This window comes from Cherax quadricarinatus, chromosome 37 (genome assembly GCF_038502225.1).
Source record: "Cherax quadricarinatus isolate ZL_2023a chromosome 37, ASM3850222v1, whole genome shotgun sequence".
NCBI classification, from domain to species: Eukaryota; Metazoa; Arthropoda; class Malacostraca; order Decapoda; family Parastacidae; genus Cherax; species Cherax quadricarinatus.
The window spans coordinates 8,449,091-8,468,844 of NC_091328.1; the positions used below are offsets into that span (position 1 = coordinate 8,449,091).

General features: G+C 38.1%; 2 protein-coding genes across 5 annotated transcripts in view; one reads left to right on the plus strand and one right to left on the minus strand.

Moving 5' to 3' along the window:
- Positions 1 to 3,274, plus strand: part of LOC128702507 (protein FRA10AC1 homolog) — a 48,633-nt gene extending 45,359 nt beyond the window's left edge. For all 3 annotated transcript variants that reach the window (XM_053796785.2, XM_053796799.2, XM_053796794.2), the window contains exon 7: positions 581 to 3,274. In XM_053796785.2, coding sequence (XP_053652760.2) covers positions 581 to 876 — 296 coding nt within the window. In that variant the 3' untranslated portion in view covers positions 877 to 3,274. The remainder of the gene's footprint in view (positions 1 to 580) is intronic.
- Positions 3,275 to 5,771: 2,497 nt separating this feature from the next.
- The window catches only part of LOC128704089 (uncharacterized), a 53,307-nt gene continuing 39,324 nt past the window's right edge, over positions 5,772 to 19,754 (minus strand). For both annotated transcript variants that reach the window (XM_070091868.1, XM_070091867.1), the window contains exons 6-8: positions 19,531 to 19,709; positions 14,050 to 14,183; positions 5,772 to 6,696 (exon numbers count right to left, since the gene is read on the minus strand). In XM_070091868.1, the coding sequence (XP_069947969.1) occupies positions 6,397 to 6,696; positions 14,050 to 14,183; positions 19,531 to 19,709 (613 nt within the window). In that variant the 3' untranslated portion in view covers positions 5,772 to 6,396. The remainder of the gene's footprint in view (positions 6,697 to 14,049; positions 14,184 to 19,530; positions 19,710 to 19,754) is intronic.

Sequence of the window (19,754 nt, forward strand, 5' to 3'; positions counted from 1 at the left end):
TTCACCTTTCTTTTACTCTCCATATACTCTGCTCTTCTTATAACACTTCTTTGTAAAAACCTCTCATAAGCTACCTTTTTCTCTTTTATCACACTCTTTTACTTCATCATTCCACCAATCACTCCTCTTTCCTCCTGCACCCACCCTCCTATAACCAGAAACTTCTGCCCCACATTCTAATGCTGCATTATTAAAACTATTCCAACCCTCTTCAACCCCCTCCCCCCCCCCTGCTACTCATACTTGCACTAGCCCACCTTTCTGCCAGTAGTTGCTTAAATCTCACCCGAACTTCCTCCTCCCTTAGTTTATACACTTTCACCTCCCTCTTCCTTGTTGTTGCCATTTTCCTCTTGTCCCATCTACCCCTTACTCTAACTGTAGCCACAACTAAATAATGATCCGATATATCAGTTGCCCTTCTATAAACATGTACATCCTGGAGCCTACCCATTAAGATGTATTCTAACCTGGTTTTGTGAGAAAATGGACAAAAGTTATAGCTAGAGGTACCTTTGTTTGGAAAAATTCCATGACCCCCCCCCCCCCCAATATTAAATACACAATTTTTCTATTCCAGGACTGTGCCGTGATTGTTCGTACAAAATCAATTATTATCGAAAGAGAAAAGAAGTAACAAGAAAATCAATCAAGCATAAACACAGAGAATCGAGCAAGAAAAAGAAATCGAGAAGAGATGAAAGTGAATCAGCTGAAAATGCTCAAGAAACAAATGAAGGCAACTCTCTCAATAATGCAAAGCAAGTAGATGAGACTGAATCTGAGAACAGTATTTGGAAGGGACCTGCTAAATTACCTGATGAAAAGAGTCGAGAAGAAGAGTTTGAAGAATATTTACAGGATTTATTCTTATGATTGTATAGTCTTTTGAAACAGTTGTTTCGTAAAGGTTTCAGAGCTTTAACCTTATTAATATTAACATTCTTAAGAAAGTATAGATTTGGATCCAGTGGGCACATTTTTGAACAAAATTTTGTGATTGGTTTTCAATTTAGAGGCTGTGCACAAGGCTAAGACAAAATTGGCATTGTGAAACAAAAGGCAAATAACTGAGGTATTTGGGGAGGCCCTTTAGTAAAAGAGATTGGATAATTAAATCATACAAATTTAGGAGTTTGTATGTATGCAGTTCTGAATTACTCGCAAGGCCTTGTATGTACACCACAAACTATTTGATTGTTTTTTCTCCATGAATTGCTGGAGAGGACAGTGTGCATAATCTTTAACCTTATTAATGATAGCAGATTTTTTTTTTTTTTTTTTTTTTTTTTACAAGGCATGAGAATGACAAGAATAATGGATTTCGTCCTAATTGTAGGAAAATGCTATATCCTAGATTTATAACACCTTGATTTAACATATTTTAATGTACGAAATTTTTGACCGAATAGCATCCACGAACAGTGAATTGTTCATTATTGTTGTGGGTCACTGGGTAAATTGATTTAATGGACAGTCTGTTAAATTCAGAATTGATCATTACAGCTGTGGAAAAACAATCTTATTAGTCTGTTAACTCAATGATTCACTGTACATCCAGATGCAGATGAAAAGGTCATGAATGGACCATAGATGCTTCAATGAGATGTTTCAGCATGGGTAATATCTCCTTTCAGACTTTATAGCTAATGTTTCCATGTGCATTGTGCCTCCCTCTTCTTTTGCAGGTGATTTACTCACCCTGTAGACCAGTTCAAATTATTCTGTTAGGGGTCATGGTACCCTAATTGGTGGACAACATTATGATATAAGAAAAGAGCTTTACTACGTCCCAGTAGGTCCCTTAACTCTCAAGAATCACTTAAAAACAGTCCCTGCCAATCAAAGTTGTCTTTGGAATATTTCCCAGTGACTACTAATTCTGAGGCAGAGTAAATGATTGTACAGAAAGTGTGAAACAGCTTGTAACACTTATGTGTTGCTGGGTTAATAGGACCTACTGTGGAATAGAAAGCCTTATAACATTAAATGTAAACCATAATCAAGGCAGCAGTAACTTACCTGGATGGTCATGTAAGGTAATGGTTGATCAGATAATGTTAAAATATATTTGGACTGCAGTGTTCAATAAAAATGTTGCTGTTAACTGTGTGAAGACTAGTGCCAGTTACTAATGTGAACTCATGATGTATCAACATTTAAAATAAATATAGTACAAGTATATCATAGGATTAGCTGTAAAGAAGCTACAAAATTACTATAAAATAGTATATTCTTATATATTAAATATTGGTTTTAGTAAATATAACCAGTAAATTTCATACTGCAAGTGTTATAAGACAAATGGTGGAATGTGTAGGGACTCGGTGCTGTAACAGCATCTTTTAAGCTCTTTAAGGCCTGTGGATTTAGTTTTGTGTAGGTCTTTTGCATTTGATCCATTCCACACTTTCATGGGGGGAGGGGACCCTTGATTCTAGTGATCTCTCTTAACCAAGGATTGCTGTATAGCCCTTGTGGCTTAGCACTTCTTTTTGATAATAATAATCTTAAACAAGGAATATGAGTTACCCTCCCCTTTCTTGGATTAAACCAGATTATCTCTCATTTCCCTGGTACTGTAAGACCCTTACTAATTTAGTTCTTCTCCATGATTATAATATAAACCATTCCAGCCACATAAGTGTAGGGAAGATGGAGTAAAGTTGACCGAGACTATTTTCAAGTAATGGAATAACGGACAGTGAAAGTAGGGAATTACTGGCTTGTGATTCCACGGCACTAATTAACCTTAATGGCATTTAAGTTTTTTTTTTTTCAACATTGGCCATCTCCCACTGAGGTAGGGCAACTCCAAAAAAGTATGAAAGATAGGCAGAGACAGCCAGCACTTCTTAAATTCATGTTTATGCACTAAATCCACAGGGGACATGCATAGAACAAGCTAACTTTATTTAAAATGTTTTGCTCAGCATGACCCTTACCAAGTTTGTAATTTGGAAGATTATTATAGACATGAGGAAAAGGGATCACTGAACCCACAGATCATACAACACCTGGGATGATGGAAGGTATTCAGGCTTAATTCAAGGAATTGGAGGACAGGTCCAATTCCTTAGAAGAAGAGCCTCTTACCAGCATCAAGGAACCTTCCTTGAGAGGACAACTTGGTCAAGCTCTCACTGAGTAATATGTATTAATAAAGGCTTCAAATTATAAAGGCAGAGTTGCAAAGTGATAGCAAGGTCTGTTTTAGCAGAAGAGACATATGAAAAGACTGTATTCCAGAGTAAATACAGCAAAGCAAAATAAACGTTTTATTAGCCTTTTCAATAGATAAGTTGATACATTTTTTTTTTTTTTTTACAATGTTGATTTTTTCATAAATGAACAAGTTATAAAACTAAACATCCTCTAATAATAATAATGTTTTGTGTGAAAGCTTTTATACATCTTTTAACAAAGAAATACCTGAAAATTTATGAAAATTAAAATATACTGATAAAGAAACTATATTATGGCAGAAACCGGGTGAAACTCCAACAGTGTGCTAGCATAAGAAAGAGCAAAACAGTCATTTATACGGACCCCTGAAATACATGGATGCTTTGTAATGTGTGATACTAATGACTTGGCAGAATGCTTGGCTGCCTAGAAACACAGCTGGATGTGTTGTAATAATTTATTCTGCTTAAATTTTAAAGCTCTCATAGTCAACAAAGGAACTACAGGCATGTTTCCTACTGTTCAGGTTTTCAAGTGTTAGATGTCAGTTCTAACATACCTACCTAAAATTTGATTGGTTGTTGAAAGCTCTCATGTCTTTGAATGGCTGCTACAGACATCTTGATATGACAGCCTTCAACAATGGATGCCAGTGACAGATGAACTGTTGTGTAGTTTCAAGGATGGTGTCCTTAAAATATTGATTCAAAACAAAATATTTTGAGTAAAAGTTAAAATATTCCTATAAAAATAAAAACTTGCTTTATAACTAATGCTTACAGTACTGTACAGTGTATTCGTGTAATATATATGACTAGTATATAATCATTTAAAAAACTGCATGATCCTTCTGGCCTACTGTGTCACAGAAGTGACACTGAAAATGCTAGCAAATATAAAGTAAATAAAAGATAATGTTTCAATAAGTGAAATATAAAAGAATACAAAATGCACTTTCCAATTATTTTCAGTGCTAATTTATTCTTCTCAATTTATTCCTTAAAAAATAGCTTTTGGTTGTATGTAATCTAGAAAACAAACAAGGTGTTGTTTAACAATTTTCAGAGAATTCTTTGAACTGCAACATTTTCAAGTCTACAGAATAACACAAAAGGAGCCCATACATACCAGAGGTGGTGAAATCTGAAAAATCTCATGCTGAAATTTATGACCTTTGATATTTGAATGATTGTTAGTTTTACTTATTCCAATCCACAATATAATAATGTAGACAAGTGTGTGTTCCTTACCTCTGTGTCTAGGTCTCTAGAAATCTTGCCTATTTAAGTTAATCTGAATCTCTGCGAGGAATTCCAGTAGTAGTGTTGTAACATCATGTGCTTTTGGATGATGACTCTTCTTTTAAAAATTGCAGACTGCAAATCCTAAGCTATGATTATAAAAGTAATGTATGTAGTTTCTAATAAACCTTGATGGAAAGCATTTGTCATCCATGGTGGATTGTGCTTGTATAAAAGTTGGTCATTATACTCGCTCTGAATTGTTGTTATTATAATAAAAAAGAAGCGCTAAGCCACAAGGGCTACTCGCTCTGAAGTGTGAACATACGTGTTGGTAATGTAATTTTTTAACTGTCAAGGGGTAATTTTAGCTTGTGTGTGTATGTACCCTTTTACTGATGAGTGTTGGCTGACTGTCTCACTGTACTGGGACCAGTGCTCTGTCAATTTTAAAGACTTCCTTCAAGTATGAACTAAATACTGTAATAGTTCAATTCTACCAACTTGTCAGACTGCCCAAGACATCACAGAGACCTGTATGCTTTCTGGTTTTAAAGCTCCTTTTCAAGCCACAAAATCCATTGTGAATTTGTCAAAAACAAAGCAGTTACTACACCACTCCTGGGCCCTAAACGATTCCCTTGCAAAGACCTAGTCAGGAGATGATGAACGAAGGTATTCTTGATAAATCAACAACGCACACACAAATACAATATTATAATAATAATGATGTGAAGAATGCTTGTAAAACACATCAGGATCTACATTAGCATGCCAGGAATTAGAACAAAATAGAAATCAAATGTTAAAGAACCAAATGAATCTAATCAAGTTTTAGCTGAAACCATTCAAAGATCATAAAGCAGAATAAAGGATACTGACAGACTGCACCAACGCTGATCTCTGAAATGCCATGTTTGTACTTAGGAGCTGACCATAGATGGTATAAACAGATATTGCAATCTTCAGCAACCCGTATGGGTTTACCACTTCCTTCGATTATACTAATAATAATGTCATCCTCATTGGAATATAAGCAAACTTTGTGTTTTCTATAGATTTTAGAAAGCTGTTATAGTAAAACCTTGCAATTTAGATTCTTTATCTTATATGGTATATTATTTGTACATGCATCTGCACTTGGCACTACTCAAACACCTTTATCCGCTATATCTATTCTCACTTATTTGTCACTTTTTGAGAAAGGGACTTGCAAATATTTTTGTTTCTAATTGTAATAATGACCCAGAGAGCAACACATTCACTTATCCTCTTTCAACAAATTACTGAAACAAGGGCATGTAGACTGAATAACAGGCCCTGATTATAGTTTATAAATTAATACTCCAATCACTGTTAAAAAATAATCTCCAGCTATTTTTTTTTTTTTTCAACAAGTCGGCCGTCTCCCACCGAGGCAGGGTGACCCAAAAAAGAAAGAAAATCCCCGAAAAGAAAATACTTTCATCATCATTCAACACTTTCACCACACTCACACATTATCACTGTTTTTGCAGAGGTGCTCAGAATACAACAGTTTAGAAGCATATATGTATAAAGATACACAACATATCCCTCCAAACTGCCAATATCCCAAACCCCTCCTTTAAAGTGCAGGCATTGTACTTCCCATTTCCAGGACTCAAGTCCGACTATATGAAAATAACCGGTTTCCCTGAATCCCTTCGCTAAATATTACCCTGCTCACACTCCAACAGATCGTCAGGTCCCAAGTATCATTCGTCTCCATTCACTCCTATCTAACACGCTCATGCATGCTTGCACGCCAGCTATAACTTCAATAAAGTGGATTACACAGAAAATATTGCAATCTGGCCAAAACAAAAAACTGAAAAGAATAATAAAGATATAAAAAAATAAATTTCTATTTAAAGACTTTGCCAAAGTGATTACCCTCCCTCTTCCTACACATTCAAGTTTCAGTTACTGTATGTATATTAGTGCATTTTCACATGAAGGTAGGTGGGGAATCAATTCCCAATACATTAAAACAAATTTTCATTACAATATGAATAGCTCTGAGGAGATGAAGTCTTGCATACATAAGTGGCATCAAGTGTGGTAATGGCTCAGACACAAGTACATGATACCGGCTGTAATATGCACTAAATCGATGAGATAAGGAGTGCAAAAAGCGAGCAACAGCAGCAGTTTTAACTTTACCAGATCCATTTAAGATAGCTAAAGCCATTTCTTCAACAATCTCTGGCCATCGAAGAATATACACCCAAACTAAACTCCATTCCTCCTGAAAAAAATATAACCAGTTTTAATTAGCCTAATGAATTAATAAATATAGCAATTGTATACACCAATTATTAATTCAAAATTTACTCTTCTTGATTCAATTTGCTGTAATGGTGCCTTCAAATAATACTTATTATATCCCCTTAGGCTAATGCCATTGCTTTACCTTGCAGTGCTAAATTCTCTTTATGCCCCATGAGTTTAGTGGTTTTCCTAATAAATATATAGAAATAAATAGAATATTAAATTACACAAGTACGTACAGCACTGTATTACAAAAATAAATAACAATTATAAGCAAAAAAATGGATAGAGTTAACAGAGCCTTAAATATTTTTATAATGGGAATGAAATGTCTATCACATACTACATTATTAATAAATGAATGTTATAGTTAATATTATTTGGACAAATTTCTTTATTACATGTGCATATATTCACATGAATGGGTTATCATATATATTTATTCTTAATACATGGCTCATCTACTATGTAGTAGGTTGGTAGACAGCAACCACCCAGGGGGGTACTACTGTCCTGCCAAGTGAGTGTAAAATTAAAACCTGTAATTGTTTTACATGATGGTATCATTGCTGGTGTTCTTTTTTCTGTCTCATGAACATGCAAGATTTCAGGTATGTCTTGCTACTTCTACTTACACTTAGGTCACACTACACATACATGTACAAGCATATATGTACACACCCCTCTGAGTTTTCTTCTATTTTCTTTCTAGTTCTTATTCTTGTTTATTTCCTCTTATCTCCATGGGGAAGTGGAACAGAATTCTTCCTCCGTAAGCCATGCGTGTTGTAAGAGGCGACTAAAATGCCGGGAGCAAGGGGCTAGTAACCTCTTCTCCTGCATATATTACTAAATGTAAAAGGAGAAACTTTCGTTTTTCCTTTTGGGCCACCCTACCTCAGTGGGATACAGTCAGTGTGTTGAAAGAAGACATGGCTCATCTACTATGTAGTAGGTTGGTAGACAGCAACCACCCAGGGAGGTATTACCGTCCTGCCAAGTGAGTGTAAAATGAAAGCCTGTAATTGTTTTACATGATGGTAGGATTGCTGGTGTTCTTTTTTCTGTCTCATAAACATGCAAGATTACAGGTACGTCTTGCTACTTCTACTTACACTTAGGTCACGCTACAAATACATGTACAAGCATATATATACATACATACCCCTCTGGGTTTTCTTTTATTTTCTTTCTAGTTCTTGTTCTTGTTTATTTCCTCTTATCTCCATGGGGAAGTGGAACAGAATTCTTCCTCCATAAGCCATGCGTGTCATAAGAGGCAACTAAAATGCCGGGAGCAAGGGGCTAGTAACCCCTTCTCCTGTATAAATTACTAAATTTGAAAAGAGAAACTTTTGTTTTTCTTTTTGGGCCACCCTGCCTCGGTGGGATACGGCCGGTTTGTTAAAAAAAAAAAAAAAAAACATGCAAGATTTCAGGTACATCTTGCTACTTCTTCTTACACTTAGGTCACACTACACATATATGTACAAGCATATATACACACACACCCCTCTGGGTTTTCCTCTATTTTCTTTCTAGTTCTTGTTCCTGTTGATTTCCTTTTATCTCCATGGGGAAGTGGAACAGAATTCTTCCTCTGTAAGCCATGCGTGTTGTAAGAGGCGACTAAAATGCCAGGAGCAAGGGACTAGTAACCCCTTCTCCTGTATATATTACTAAATGTAAAAGGAGAAACTTTTGTTTTTCCTTTTGGGCCACCCCGCCTCGGTGGGATACGGCTGGTGTGTTGAAAGAAGAAGAAGCAAAAAAATGGATAGAGTTGACAGAGCCTTAAATATTTTTATAATGGGAATGAAATGTCTATCACATACAGTGGACCCCCGGTTTACGATATTATTTCATTCCAGAAGTATGTTCAGATGCCAGTACTGACCGAATTTGTTCCCATAAGGAATATTGTGAATTAGATTAGTCCATTTCAGACCCCCAAACATACACATACAAACGCACTTACATAATTGGTCGCATTGGGAGCTGATCGTAAACCGGGAGTCCACTGTACTACATTATTAATAAATGAATGCTATAGTTTATATTATTTGGACAAATTTCTTTATTACATGTGCATATGTTCACATGAATGGGTTATCATATACATGTATATTTATTCTTAATACATTGCTCATCTACTATGTAGTAGGTTGGTAGACAGCAACCACCCAGGGAGGTACTACTGTCCTGCCAAGTGAGTGTAAAACAAAAGCCTGTAATTGTTTTTCATGATGGTAGGATTGCTGGTGTCCTTTTTTCTGTCTCATGAACATGCAAGATTTCAGGTACATCTTGCTACTTCTACTTACACTTACGTAGGTCACACTACACATACATGTACAAGCATATATATACACACCCCTCTGGGTTTTCTTCTATTTTCTTTCTAGTTCTTATTCTTGTTTATTTCCTCTTATCTCCATGGGAAAGTGGAACAGAATTCTTCCTCCATAAGCCATGCGTGTTGTAAGAGGCAACTAAAATGCCGGGAGCAAGGGGTTAGTAACCCCTTCTCCTGTTTAAATTACTAAATTTAAAAAGACAAACTTTCGTTTTTCTTTTTTGGGCCACCCTGCCTCAGTGGGATACGGCCGGTTTGTTAAAAAAAAAAAAAAAAGCCTTACTCATCTCCCACTGAGGTAAGGTAAGCCCCCCCCCCCAAAAAAAAAAAAAGGGAAAACACATGCACCATCATTTATTCAATCAATGACTAGCCAGAAGAATGCTGATATTGCAGTTCAGATAATAACCCTCCAAACTGCAACATCCTCATTCCTTTAGGATGCAGGCACTGTACTTTCCAACTCCAGGACTCAAGTCTGTTTCACTGGTTTCTCTGCATCCCTTCATAAATGCTACTTTGCTCCACTCCAACAGCATATACATATAGCCATGAAAGCCTCTTGTCTCCACTCAATCCAGTCTAAGGCACTCACATAGAAGTTCAAGCCCTAAGCACTCAAGACTTCCTTTACCCCTCTCTCTCTAAGCCTTCTTGGCATAACCCCTACCCCTCCTTCCTTCCACCCCAGATTAATACAACCTCTTACAGCTGCATATACAGCATATTACAGATACAGTATAGCAATTAGAAAATTAACAAATTGCTGTTTGACATTTCTTTAAATCTTGATAATAATTCTATAGCTTTCAGTTTCTTGTTTTAGACTGCTTCATTTTTTGGGCGACTTTAACCCTTTGACTGTCGCGGCCATATATGTACGTCTTACGAGGTACCGTGTTTGACGTATATATACTCATAAATTCTAGCGGCTTCAAATCAAGCAGGAGAAAGCTGGTAGGCCCACATGTGAGAGAATGGGTCTGTGTGGTCAGTGTGCACCATATAAAAAAAATCCTGGAGCACGCAGTGCATAATGAGAAAAAAAAAACTCCAACTGTTTTTTTTAATTAAAATGCCAACTTTGTGGTCTATTTTCGTATAGTATTTATGGTTGTACAGTGGACCCCCGCATAGCGACCTTAATCCGTGCAAGAGGGCTGGCTGTTATGCGAAATGTTCGCTATGTGAATGAATTTTCCCCATAAGAAATAATGGAAATAAAATTAATCCGTGCAAGACACCCAAAAGTATGAAAAAAAAATTTTTTTACCACAAAAAAATGTTAATTTTAGTACACACAAACTGAAAAAGGCATGCACAATTACATGACACTTACTTTTATTGAAGATCTGGTGATGATTGATGGGATGGGAGGAGGGGAGAGAGAGTGTTAGTGTTTAGAAGGGGAATCCCCTTCCATTAAGACTTGAGGAGGCAAGTCCTTTTCTGGGGTTACTTCCCTTCTTCTTTTAATGCCACTAGGACCAGCTTCAGAGTCACTGGACTTCTTTCGCACAACATATCTGTCCATAGTGGCCTGTACCTCTCGTTCCTTTATGATTTGTCTAAAGTGGTTCACAACACTGTCATTGTAACAGTCACCAGCACGGCTTGCAATAGCTGTGTGAGGGTGATTTTCATCAAAAAAGGTTTGCACTTCAAGCCATTTTGCACACATTTCCTTAATCTTTGAAGTAGGCAATTCCTTCAATTTCTCTCTCCCCTCCTTTGAACCAGTTTCCCCAGGTCTGGCCTCTTGCTCTTGAAGTTGATCTATCAGCTCATCAGTGGTTAGTTCTTCATTGTCCTCCTCCACCAACTCTTCCACATCCTCCCCACTAACCTCCAACCCCAAGGACTTCCCTAATGCCACAATTGATTCCTCAACTGGTATACTCCTCTCAGGGTTAGCCTCAAACCCTTCAAAATCCCTTTTGTCTACACATTCTGGCCACAGTTTCTTCCAAGCAGAGTTCAAGGTTCTCTTAGTCACTCCCTCCCAAGCCTTACCTATAAGGTTTACACAATTGAGGATATTAAAGTGATCCTTCCAAAACTCTTTTAGAGTCAATCGAGTGTCTGTGGTCACTTCAAAGCACTTTTGAAACAGAGCTTTTGTGTACAGTTTCTTGAAGTTGGAAATGACCTGCTGGTCCATGGGCTGCAGGAGAGGAGTGGTATTAGGAGGCAAAAACTTCACCTTAATGAAGCTCATGTCCCCATAAAGTCGCTCTGCCACGTCTGTAGGATGACCAGGGGCATTGTCTAACACCAGGAGGCACTTAAGGTCTAATTTCTTTTCAGTTAGGTAATCTTTCACATTGGGGGCAAATGCATGGTGTAACCAGTTATAGAAAAATTCCCTAGTGACCCATGCCTTACTGTTTGCCCTCCACAGCACACACAAATTATCCTTGAGGACATTCTTTTGCCTGAACGCTCTGGGAGTTTCAGAGTGATACACTAATAAAGGCTTAACTTTGCAATCACCACTAGCATTGGCACACATCAACAAAGTAAGCCTGTCTTTCATAGGCTTATGTCCTGGGAGTGCCTTTTCCTCCTGAGTAATGTAGGTCCTGCTTGGCATTTTCTTCCAGAACAGGCCTGTTTCATCACAATTAAACACTTGTTCAGGTTTCAGTCCTTCAGTTTCTATGTACTCCTTGAATTCATGCACATATTTTTCAGCCGCTTTGTGGTCCGAACTGGCAGCCTCACCATGCCGTATCACACTATGTATGCCACTACGCTTCTTAAATCTCTCAAACCAACCTTTGCTGGCCTTAAATTCACTCACATCATCACTAGTTGCAGGCCTTTTTTTAATTAAATCCTCATGCAACTTCCTAGCCTTTTCACATATGATCGCTTGAGAGACGCTATCTCCTGCTAGCTGTTTTTCATTTATCCACACCAATAGGAGTCTCTCAACATCTTCCATCACTTGCGATCTTTGTTTCGAAAACACAGTTAAACCTTTGGCAAGAACAGCTTCCTTGATTGCCGTTTTCTTGCCCACAATAGAAGAGATGGTTGATTTGGGTTTCTTGTACAACCTGACCAGGTCGGTGATACGCACTCCACTTTCATACTTATCAATGATCTCTTTCTTCATTTCAATAGGAATCCTAACCCTTATTGCTGTAGGGTTGGAACTAGAAGCTTTCTTGGGGCCCATGGTCACTTATTTTCCAGAAACAGCACCGAAAACACTGTAATAATACGAAATATTCCGAGTGTATGCTTGGATGTTACCGCGGAGGCTGGCTGGTAAACAATGGCACAGGCGGCACATGTGAGGCTGGCTGAGGGCGCACATTGGACGCGTCTCGGACGAAGGCCGCTGAGCGGGTTTTTGTCCACTATGCGGGGCAAAATTTTAGCGATCAAAGCGTCCGCTATCCGGATTGTCCGTTATGCAAGGCGTCCGTTATGCGGGGGTCCACTGTATTCTCATTTTCTTCGTCTCATTTGATAGAATGAAAAACATATTATAGAAATAGAGGTGATTTTGATTGATTTTACTATAAAAAGAACCTAGAAATGGAGCTCAAAGTAGGGGAAATGTTTGATTTTTGCCAATGTTCAAAAGTAAACAAATGATGCCATTGTCCAATAAATGTCCAATTAGCCATTCTAATATGCAGTCACGAATGGGTTGATGTTATTTATACAATTATTACAGTACTGCAGTAGTCTGCATAATAGTAAGTCTTCTATTTTTTGTTTGAATAAAAATTCAAAATAGAAAGCAAGAGTAATATCAGAGGGGCCTGGAGATGTGACTGATGAACAAAGAAAATGTTATTTTAGAGCCAGGAATGTCTGCATTGTTCATTCTGGACCTTATTTTGAAATTGTCATATTTTTTATTTTTTGTGAAATTGGCCAAATTCCAAATTTCTGACCACATTATTAGGTAGTTGAAATCGGTAAATGGGCAGTTTCTTGTACTCAATCGATAGAAAAAATGGAGTTCTAAAGAAATAGCTATGAGTTTGGGCGACTGGAACAATGGAATTAGCTGAAAATAGGGCTCAAAGTTGGCGAAATCGCCGATTTGTAAACATCGCTGAGGTCGCTAACTTCGCGAGAGCATAATTCCGTCAGTTTTCCATCGAATTTCGTTTTTTTGGTGTCATTACAATCGGGAAAATTTTTTTTTTTTTTTTTAAATTTTGCGACACCAGGAGACACCTCAGGATTGGGGGTTGCGACAGTCAAAGTGTTAATTATGCATATACGTAATTACAAAGATTCAGCTGCACACATGAAGAATTAAAGAATTATTTACTTGCTGTACTGAGCCTACAAGTGCAGCTCTCTCAGTCAAGTATTTTCAAGCTACCACATTCATGGACCCAGTTACTGCCAAACTTGGCAAGCTATTAGTATTATATTTAAAGGAAGCACTAAATCTGTAGGGGTCATACAGCTTCTGGGAAATGAGAGACAATCAAGCCATATTTCACGGCTTATAAGACTTGTTTTAGTTTCAATGGATTGGCATCAGATGTAATTGGGGGAGCTACAGCCCACCCCCACACCCCAAACTTATAGATCCTGTCACTGACCTTCAGTTTATAGGATGCAGGGTGGTTTTTGCAGACATTTTATGGAAAAAATGCGTCTAATAAGCCACGAAATACGGTAAATCCAATTCCTTAGATCAGGAGTCCTACACTAGCCTCAAGGGAACTAGGTGAAGCAGAATAGATGTATCTACCTGTACTGTTTGGATATTTTTACAATAACTTATGTATTGTGCAAAACTTAAGTGATTAAACTTTTCCCACAATACAACTTTCTTCCACCTGATCCCACTGATGTTCCCAAATATCACTTTATCGACAACACAAAAAAATTTATTCCATACATTTTTGTACTTCACCACTTCTGTATTCCTGGCATTTAAAGAAAGTGATTCATTGAAAACAATAAACAGCAAGCATTAACAATAAGACTTACATCATGTCTTAGAAGGGAGAAGTCCAGATCATCTGGAGAAGGTAGTGGGGATACACATCCTTTTCTAACATATTCTTCAAATGATTCAAATATCATGCTGAGCCTTGCATAGTTGTATAACACAAAGGCCCATTCTGTAAATGAATATTTGATGTTATTTGCCTGGGTGAATGAATAATTTTAAATACAATTAATACAAGCAATACATATTAAGAGTGTACCCTAAGTATTGGAATGTGTGAGTATCAGCTAATTTTAGTGGTAATGATATCAGCCTAAAGCTGAGTATCAGTAGCAGCCTAAAACTGAGTATAAGTATCGGCTAGAGATATATCAACATCTGTGGTCACAGAGTATTCAGTCTTCTATCAGCAGATATAAGAATTAAAACAGGAACATAAAATACATTTTTTTTCAGAGAAAACTGGACTAGTTTACTCAAATGACAAATGAGTTTAGCCTGCAACCAGCAACTGCCTGGTTTATCAGGCAACCAAACAGAAAGTCTAGCCTCAAGCAGGGATGCAGGAGAGAAGTCTAGGAACTGGTAGCAGGTATTACAAGGGCTTATTTTCCATTTTACAGACAGGAATCACATTTACCATCTTCCATACCACTGTCACAATCTTGTCTGAAGTACAGTAATACAAAATATTGAAGAAACCAGATACCAATTTTGGAAATTCCTCTTAACATTCTTTAATATTATTATTATTCCTAGGTAGTAGGTTGGTAGACAGCAGTGAGTGTAAAACGAAAGCCTGTAATTGTTTTACATGATGGTAGGATTGCTAGTGTCTTTTTTCTGTCTCAAACATGCAAGATTTCAGGTAGGTCTTGCTACTTCTACTTACATTAAGGTCACACTACATATACATGTTTTTTTTTTTTTTTTTTTTTCAACAAGTCGGCCGTCTCCCACCGAGGTAGGGTGACCCAAAAAAGAAAGAAAATCCCCAAAAAGAAAATACTTTCATCATCATTCAACACTTTCACCACACTCACACATTATCACTGCTTTTGCAGAGGTGCTCAGAATACAACAGTTTAGAAGCATATACGTATAAAGATACACAACATATCCCTCCAAACTGCCAATATCCCAAACCCCTCCTTTAAAGTGCAGGCATTGTACTTCCCATTTCCAGGACTCAAGTCCGACTATATGAAAATAACTGGTTTCCCTGAATCCCTTCACTAAATATTACCCTGCTCACACTCCAACAGATCGTCAGGTCCCAAGTATCATTCGTCTCCATTCACTCCTATCTAACACGCTCATGCACGCTTGCTGGAAGTCCAAGCCCCTCGCCCACAAAACCTCCTTTACCCCCTCTTTCCAACCCTTTCGAGGACGACCCCTACCCCTCTTTCCTTCCCCTATAGATTTATATGCTTTCCATGTCATTCTACTATGATCCATTTTCTCTAAATGACCAAACCACCTCAACAACCCCTCTTCTGCCCTCTGACTAATGCTTTTATTAACTCCACACCTTCTCCTAATTTCCACACTCCGAATTTTCTGCATAATATTTACACCACACATTGCCCTTAGACAGGACATCTCCACTGCCTCCAACCGTCTCCTCGCTGCTGCATTTACCACCCAAGCTTCACATCCATATAAGAGTGTTGGTACTACTATACTTTCATACATTCCCTTCTTTGTCTCCATAGATAACGTTTTTTGACTCCACATATACCTCAACGCACCACTCACCTTTTTTCCCTCATCAATTCTATGATTAACCTCATCCTTCATAAATCCATCCGCCGACACGTCAACTCCCAAGTATCTGAAAACATTCACTTCTTCCATACTCCTCCTCCCCAATTTGATATCTAATTTTTCTTTATCTAAATCATTTGATACCCTCATCACCTTACTCTTTTCTATGTTCACTTTCAACTTTCTACCTTTACACACATTCTCAAACTCATCCACTAACCTTTGCAATTTTTCTTTAGAATCTCCCATAAGCACAGTATCATCAGCAAAAAGTAACTGTGTCAATTCCCATTTTGAATTTGATTCCCCATAATTTAATCCCACCCCTCTCCCGAACACCCTAGCATTTACTTCTTTTACAACCCCATCTATAAATATATTAAACAACCATGGTGACATTACACATCCCTGTCTAAGACCTACTTTTACCGGGAAGTATTCTCCCTCTCTTCTACACACCCTAACCTGAGCCTCACTATCCTCATAAAAGCTCTTTACAGCATTTAGTAACTTACCACCTATTCCATAAACTTGCAACATCTGCCACATTGCTCCTCTATCCACTCTATCATATGCCTTTTCTAAATCCATAAATGCAATAAAAACTTCCCTACCTTTATCTAAATACTGTTCACATATATGCTTCAATGTAAACACTTGATCTACACATCCCCTACCCACTCTGAAGCCTCCTTGCTCGTCCGCAATTCTACATTCTGTCTTACCTCTAATTCTTTCAATTATAACCCTACCGTATACTTTTCCTGGTATACTCAGTAAACTTATTCCTCTATAATTTTTACAATCTCTTTTGTCCCCTTTCCCTTTATATAAAGGGACTATACATGCTCTCTGCCAATCCCTAGGTACCTTCTCCTCTTTCATACATTTATTAAACAAAAGTACCAACCACTCCAACACTATATCCCCCCCTGCTTTTAACATTTCTGTCATGATCCCATCAGTTCCAGCTGCTTTACCCCCTTTCATTCTACGTAATGCCTCACGTACCTCCACCACACTTACATTCTGCTCTTCTTCACTCCTAAAAGATGGTATACCTCCCTGGCCAGTGCATGAAATTACCGCCTCCCTTTCTTCCTTAACATTTAAAAGTTCCTCAAAATATTCTCGCCATCTACCTAATACCTCCCTCTCCCCATCTACTAACTCCCCTACTCTGTTTTTAACTGACAAATCCATACTTTCCCTAGGCTTTCTTAACTTGTTTAACTCACTCCAAAATTTTTTCTTATTTTCATTAAAATTTCTTGACAGTGCCTCTCCCACTCTTTCATCTGCTCTCCTTTTGCACTCTCTCACCACTCTCTTCACCTTTCTTTTACTCTCCATATACTCTGCTCTTCTTATAACACTTCTGCTTTGTAAAAACCTCTCGTAAGCTACCTTTTTCTCTTTTATCACACCCTTTACTTCATCATTCCACCAATCACTCCTCTTTCCTCCTGCCCCCACCCTCCTATAACCACAAACTTCTGCCCCACATTCTAATACTGCATTTTTAAAACTATTCCAACCCTCTTCAACCCCCCCCACTACTCATCTTTGCACTAGCCCACCTTTCTGCCAATAGTCGCTTATATCTCGCCCGAACTTCCTCCTCCCTTAGTTTATACACTTTCACCTCCCTCTTACTTGTTGTTGCCACCTTCCTCTTTTCCCATCTACCTCTTACTCTAACTGTAGCTACAACTAAATAATGATCCGATATATCAGTTGCCCCTCTATAAACATGTACATCCTGGAGCCTACCCATCAACCTTTTATCCACCAATACATAATCTAACAAACTACTTTCATTACGTGCTACATCATACCTTGTATATTTATTTATCCTCTTTTTCATAAAATATGTATTACTTATTACCAAATTTCTTTCTACACATAGCTCAATTAAAGGCTCCCCATTTACATTTACCCCTGGCACCCCAAATTTACCTACTACTCCCTCCATAACATTTTTACCCACTTTAGCATTGAAATCCCCAACCACCATTACTCTCACACTTGATTCAAAACTCCCCACGCATTCACTCAACATTTCCCAGAATCTCTCTCTCTCCTCTACACTTCTCTCTTCTCCAGGTGCATACACGCTTACTATAAGATAAGATTTCGTTCGGATTTTTAACCCCGGAGGGTTAGCCACCCAGGATAACCCAAGAAAGTCAGTGCGTCATCGAGGACTGTCTAACTTATTTCCATTGGGGTCCTTAATCTTGTCCCCCAGGATGCGACCCACACCAGTCGACTAACACCCAGGTACCTATTTGCTGCTAGGTGAACAGGACAACAGGTGTAAGGAAACGTGTCGAAATGTTTCCACCCGCCGGGAATCGAACCCGGGCCCTCCGTGTGTGAAGCGGGAGCTTTAGCCACCAGGCCACCGGGCCACTTTTCACATCCAATCTTTATTTTACTCCACATAATCCTTGAATTTATACATTTGTAGTCCCTCTTTTCCTGCCATAACTTATCCTTCAACATTATTGCTACTCCTTCTTTAGCTCTAACTCTATTTGAAACCCCTGACCTAATCCCATTTATTCCTCTCCATTGAAACTCTCCCACCCCCTTCAGCTTTGTTTCACTTAAAGCCAGGACATCCAGTTTTTTCTCATTCATAACATCCACAATCATCTCTTTCTTATCATTTGCACAACATCCACGCACATTCAGACTTCCCACTTTGACAATTTTCTTCTTCTTATTCTTTTTAGTAATCTTTACAGGAAAAGGGGTTACTAGCCCATGTACAAGCATATATATATACAGACCCTTCTGGGTTTTCTTCTATTTTTCTTACTTGTTCTTGTTCTTGTTTATTTCCACTTATCTCCATGGGAAAATGGAACAAAATTCTTCCTTCCTAAGCCATGCGTGTCATGAGAGTCGACTAAAATGCCGGGAGCAAGGGGCTAGTAACCCCTTCTCCTGTATGTATTACTAAATGTAAAAGGAGAAACTTTCGTTTTTCTTATTGGGCCACCCCGCCTCAGTGGGATATGGCCGGTGTGTTGAAAGGAGAAGAAAGATTATTATTATTATATTATAACATTTGGAAAGAGCTAAAAAATCATAAAAAGTGTAAAGAATTCTTTAAGAATCCTTGAAAAAGTTTACCAGAGTCCTCTGCTTTAAACAGTCTATTTGTCTGAGAATCCAATATTTTCTTGTTATTTTATTACCAAACGATACAACAAAATGCTGCCCCGGTAAAAGCATGTTTTGCAACTTCTGTTTTTTTCATATTCAGGGAGTTGGTTTAGTAGGCAGAGACTTTTTGGATGGCTAGTTGGATGAATCTTATTGACGCTAGCTGGCCCAGTGGCTAACGCGATGGTCTGGAGTTTCGAGACTCTCTGACTACGGGTTCAAACCCCATCCGTGGTATGGTTTGTTTGCAATCATGTCATTACGATTTCGTGAGTCATGTTGACGACTTTGAGGGGACTTGAGCTAGAGTTCATCACGGCCATGCTAGCGGGAGATTCGTCTGTAAAAACTTGCATTTGTGGTCACTGTAGTGCCTATGCTAACCTTCCGATGGTGTATAAATATACCTAGTTGGATGAATCTCATTGAAGCTAGTTGGCCCAATGGCTAAAGTGACAGTCTGGAGTTTTGAAACTCTCTGACCGCAGGTTTTTTTTTTAATAGTAGTATATAAATTTCATAGCAATAAGGAACGATTTCACCCCAACAATCTAGAGGCAGATCATACATACCTTTAGTATTTTGTGTACAACCATCTAGTTCAACCTTCACACAACTCGAGTGAGACACAGAAAGAATTTGAAGGGTCATGCATCTCCAAGCCTGCTCTTCCAAGAACTTGCTCCATTTGGGACTGCTCACATCGCCATGTTTCAGCTCAGCTGCCCGCCTCAGCTCTTCAACTAAAATCCTGAATAAGAGTTGTAAAAGATAATATTCTGATAACGAAAAATAC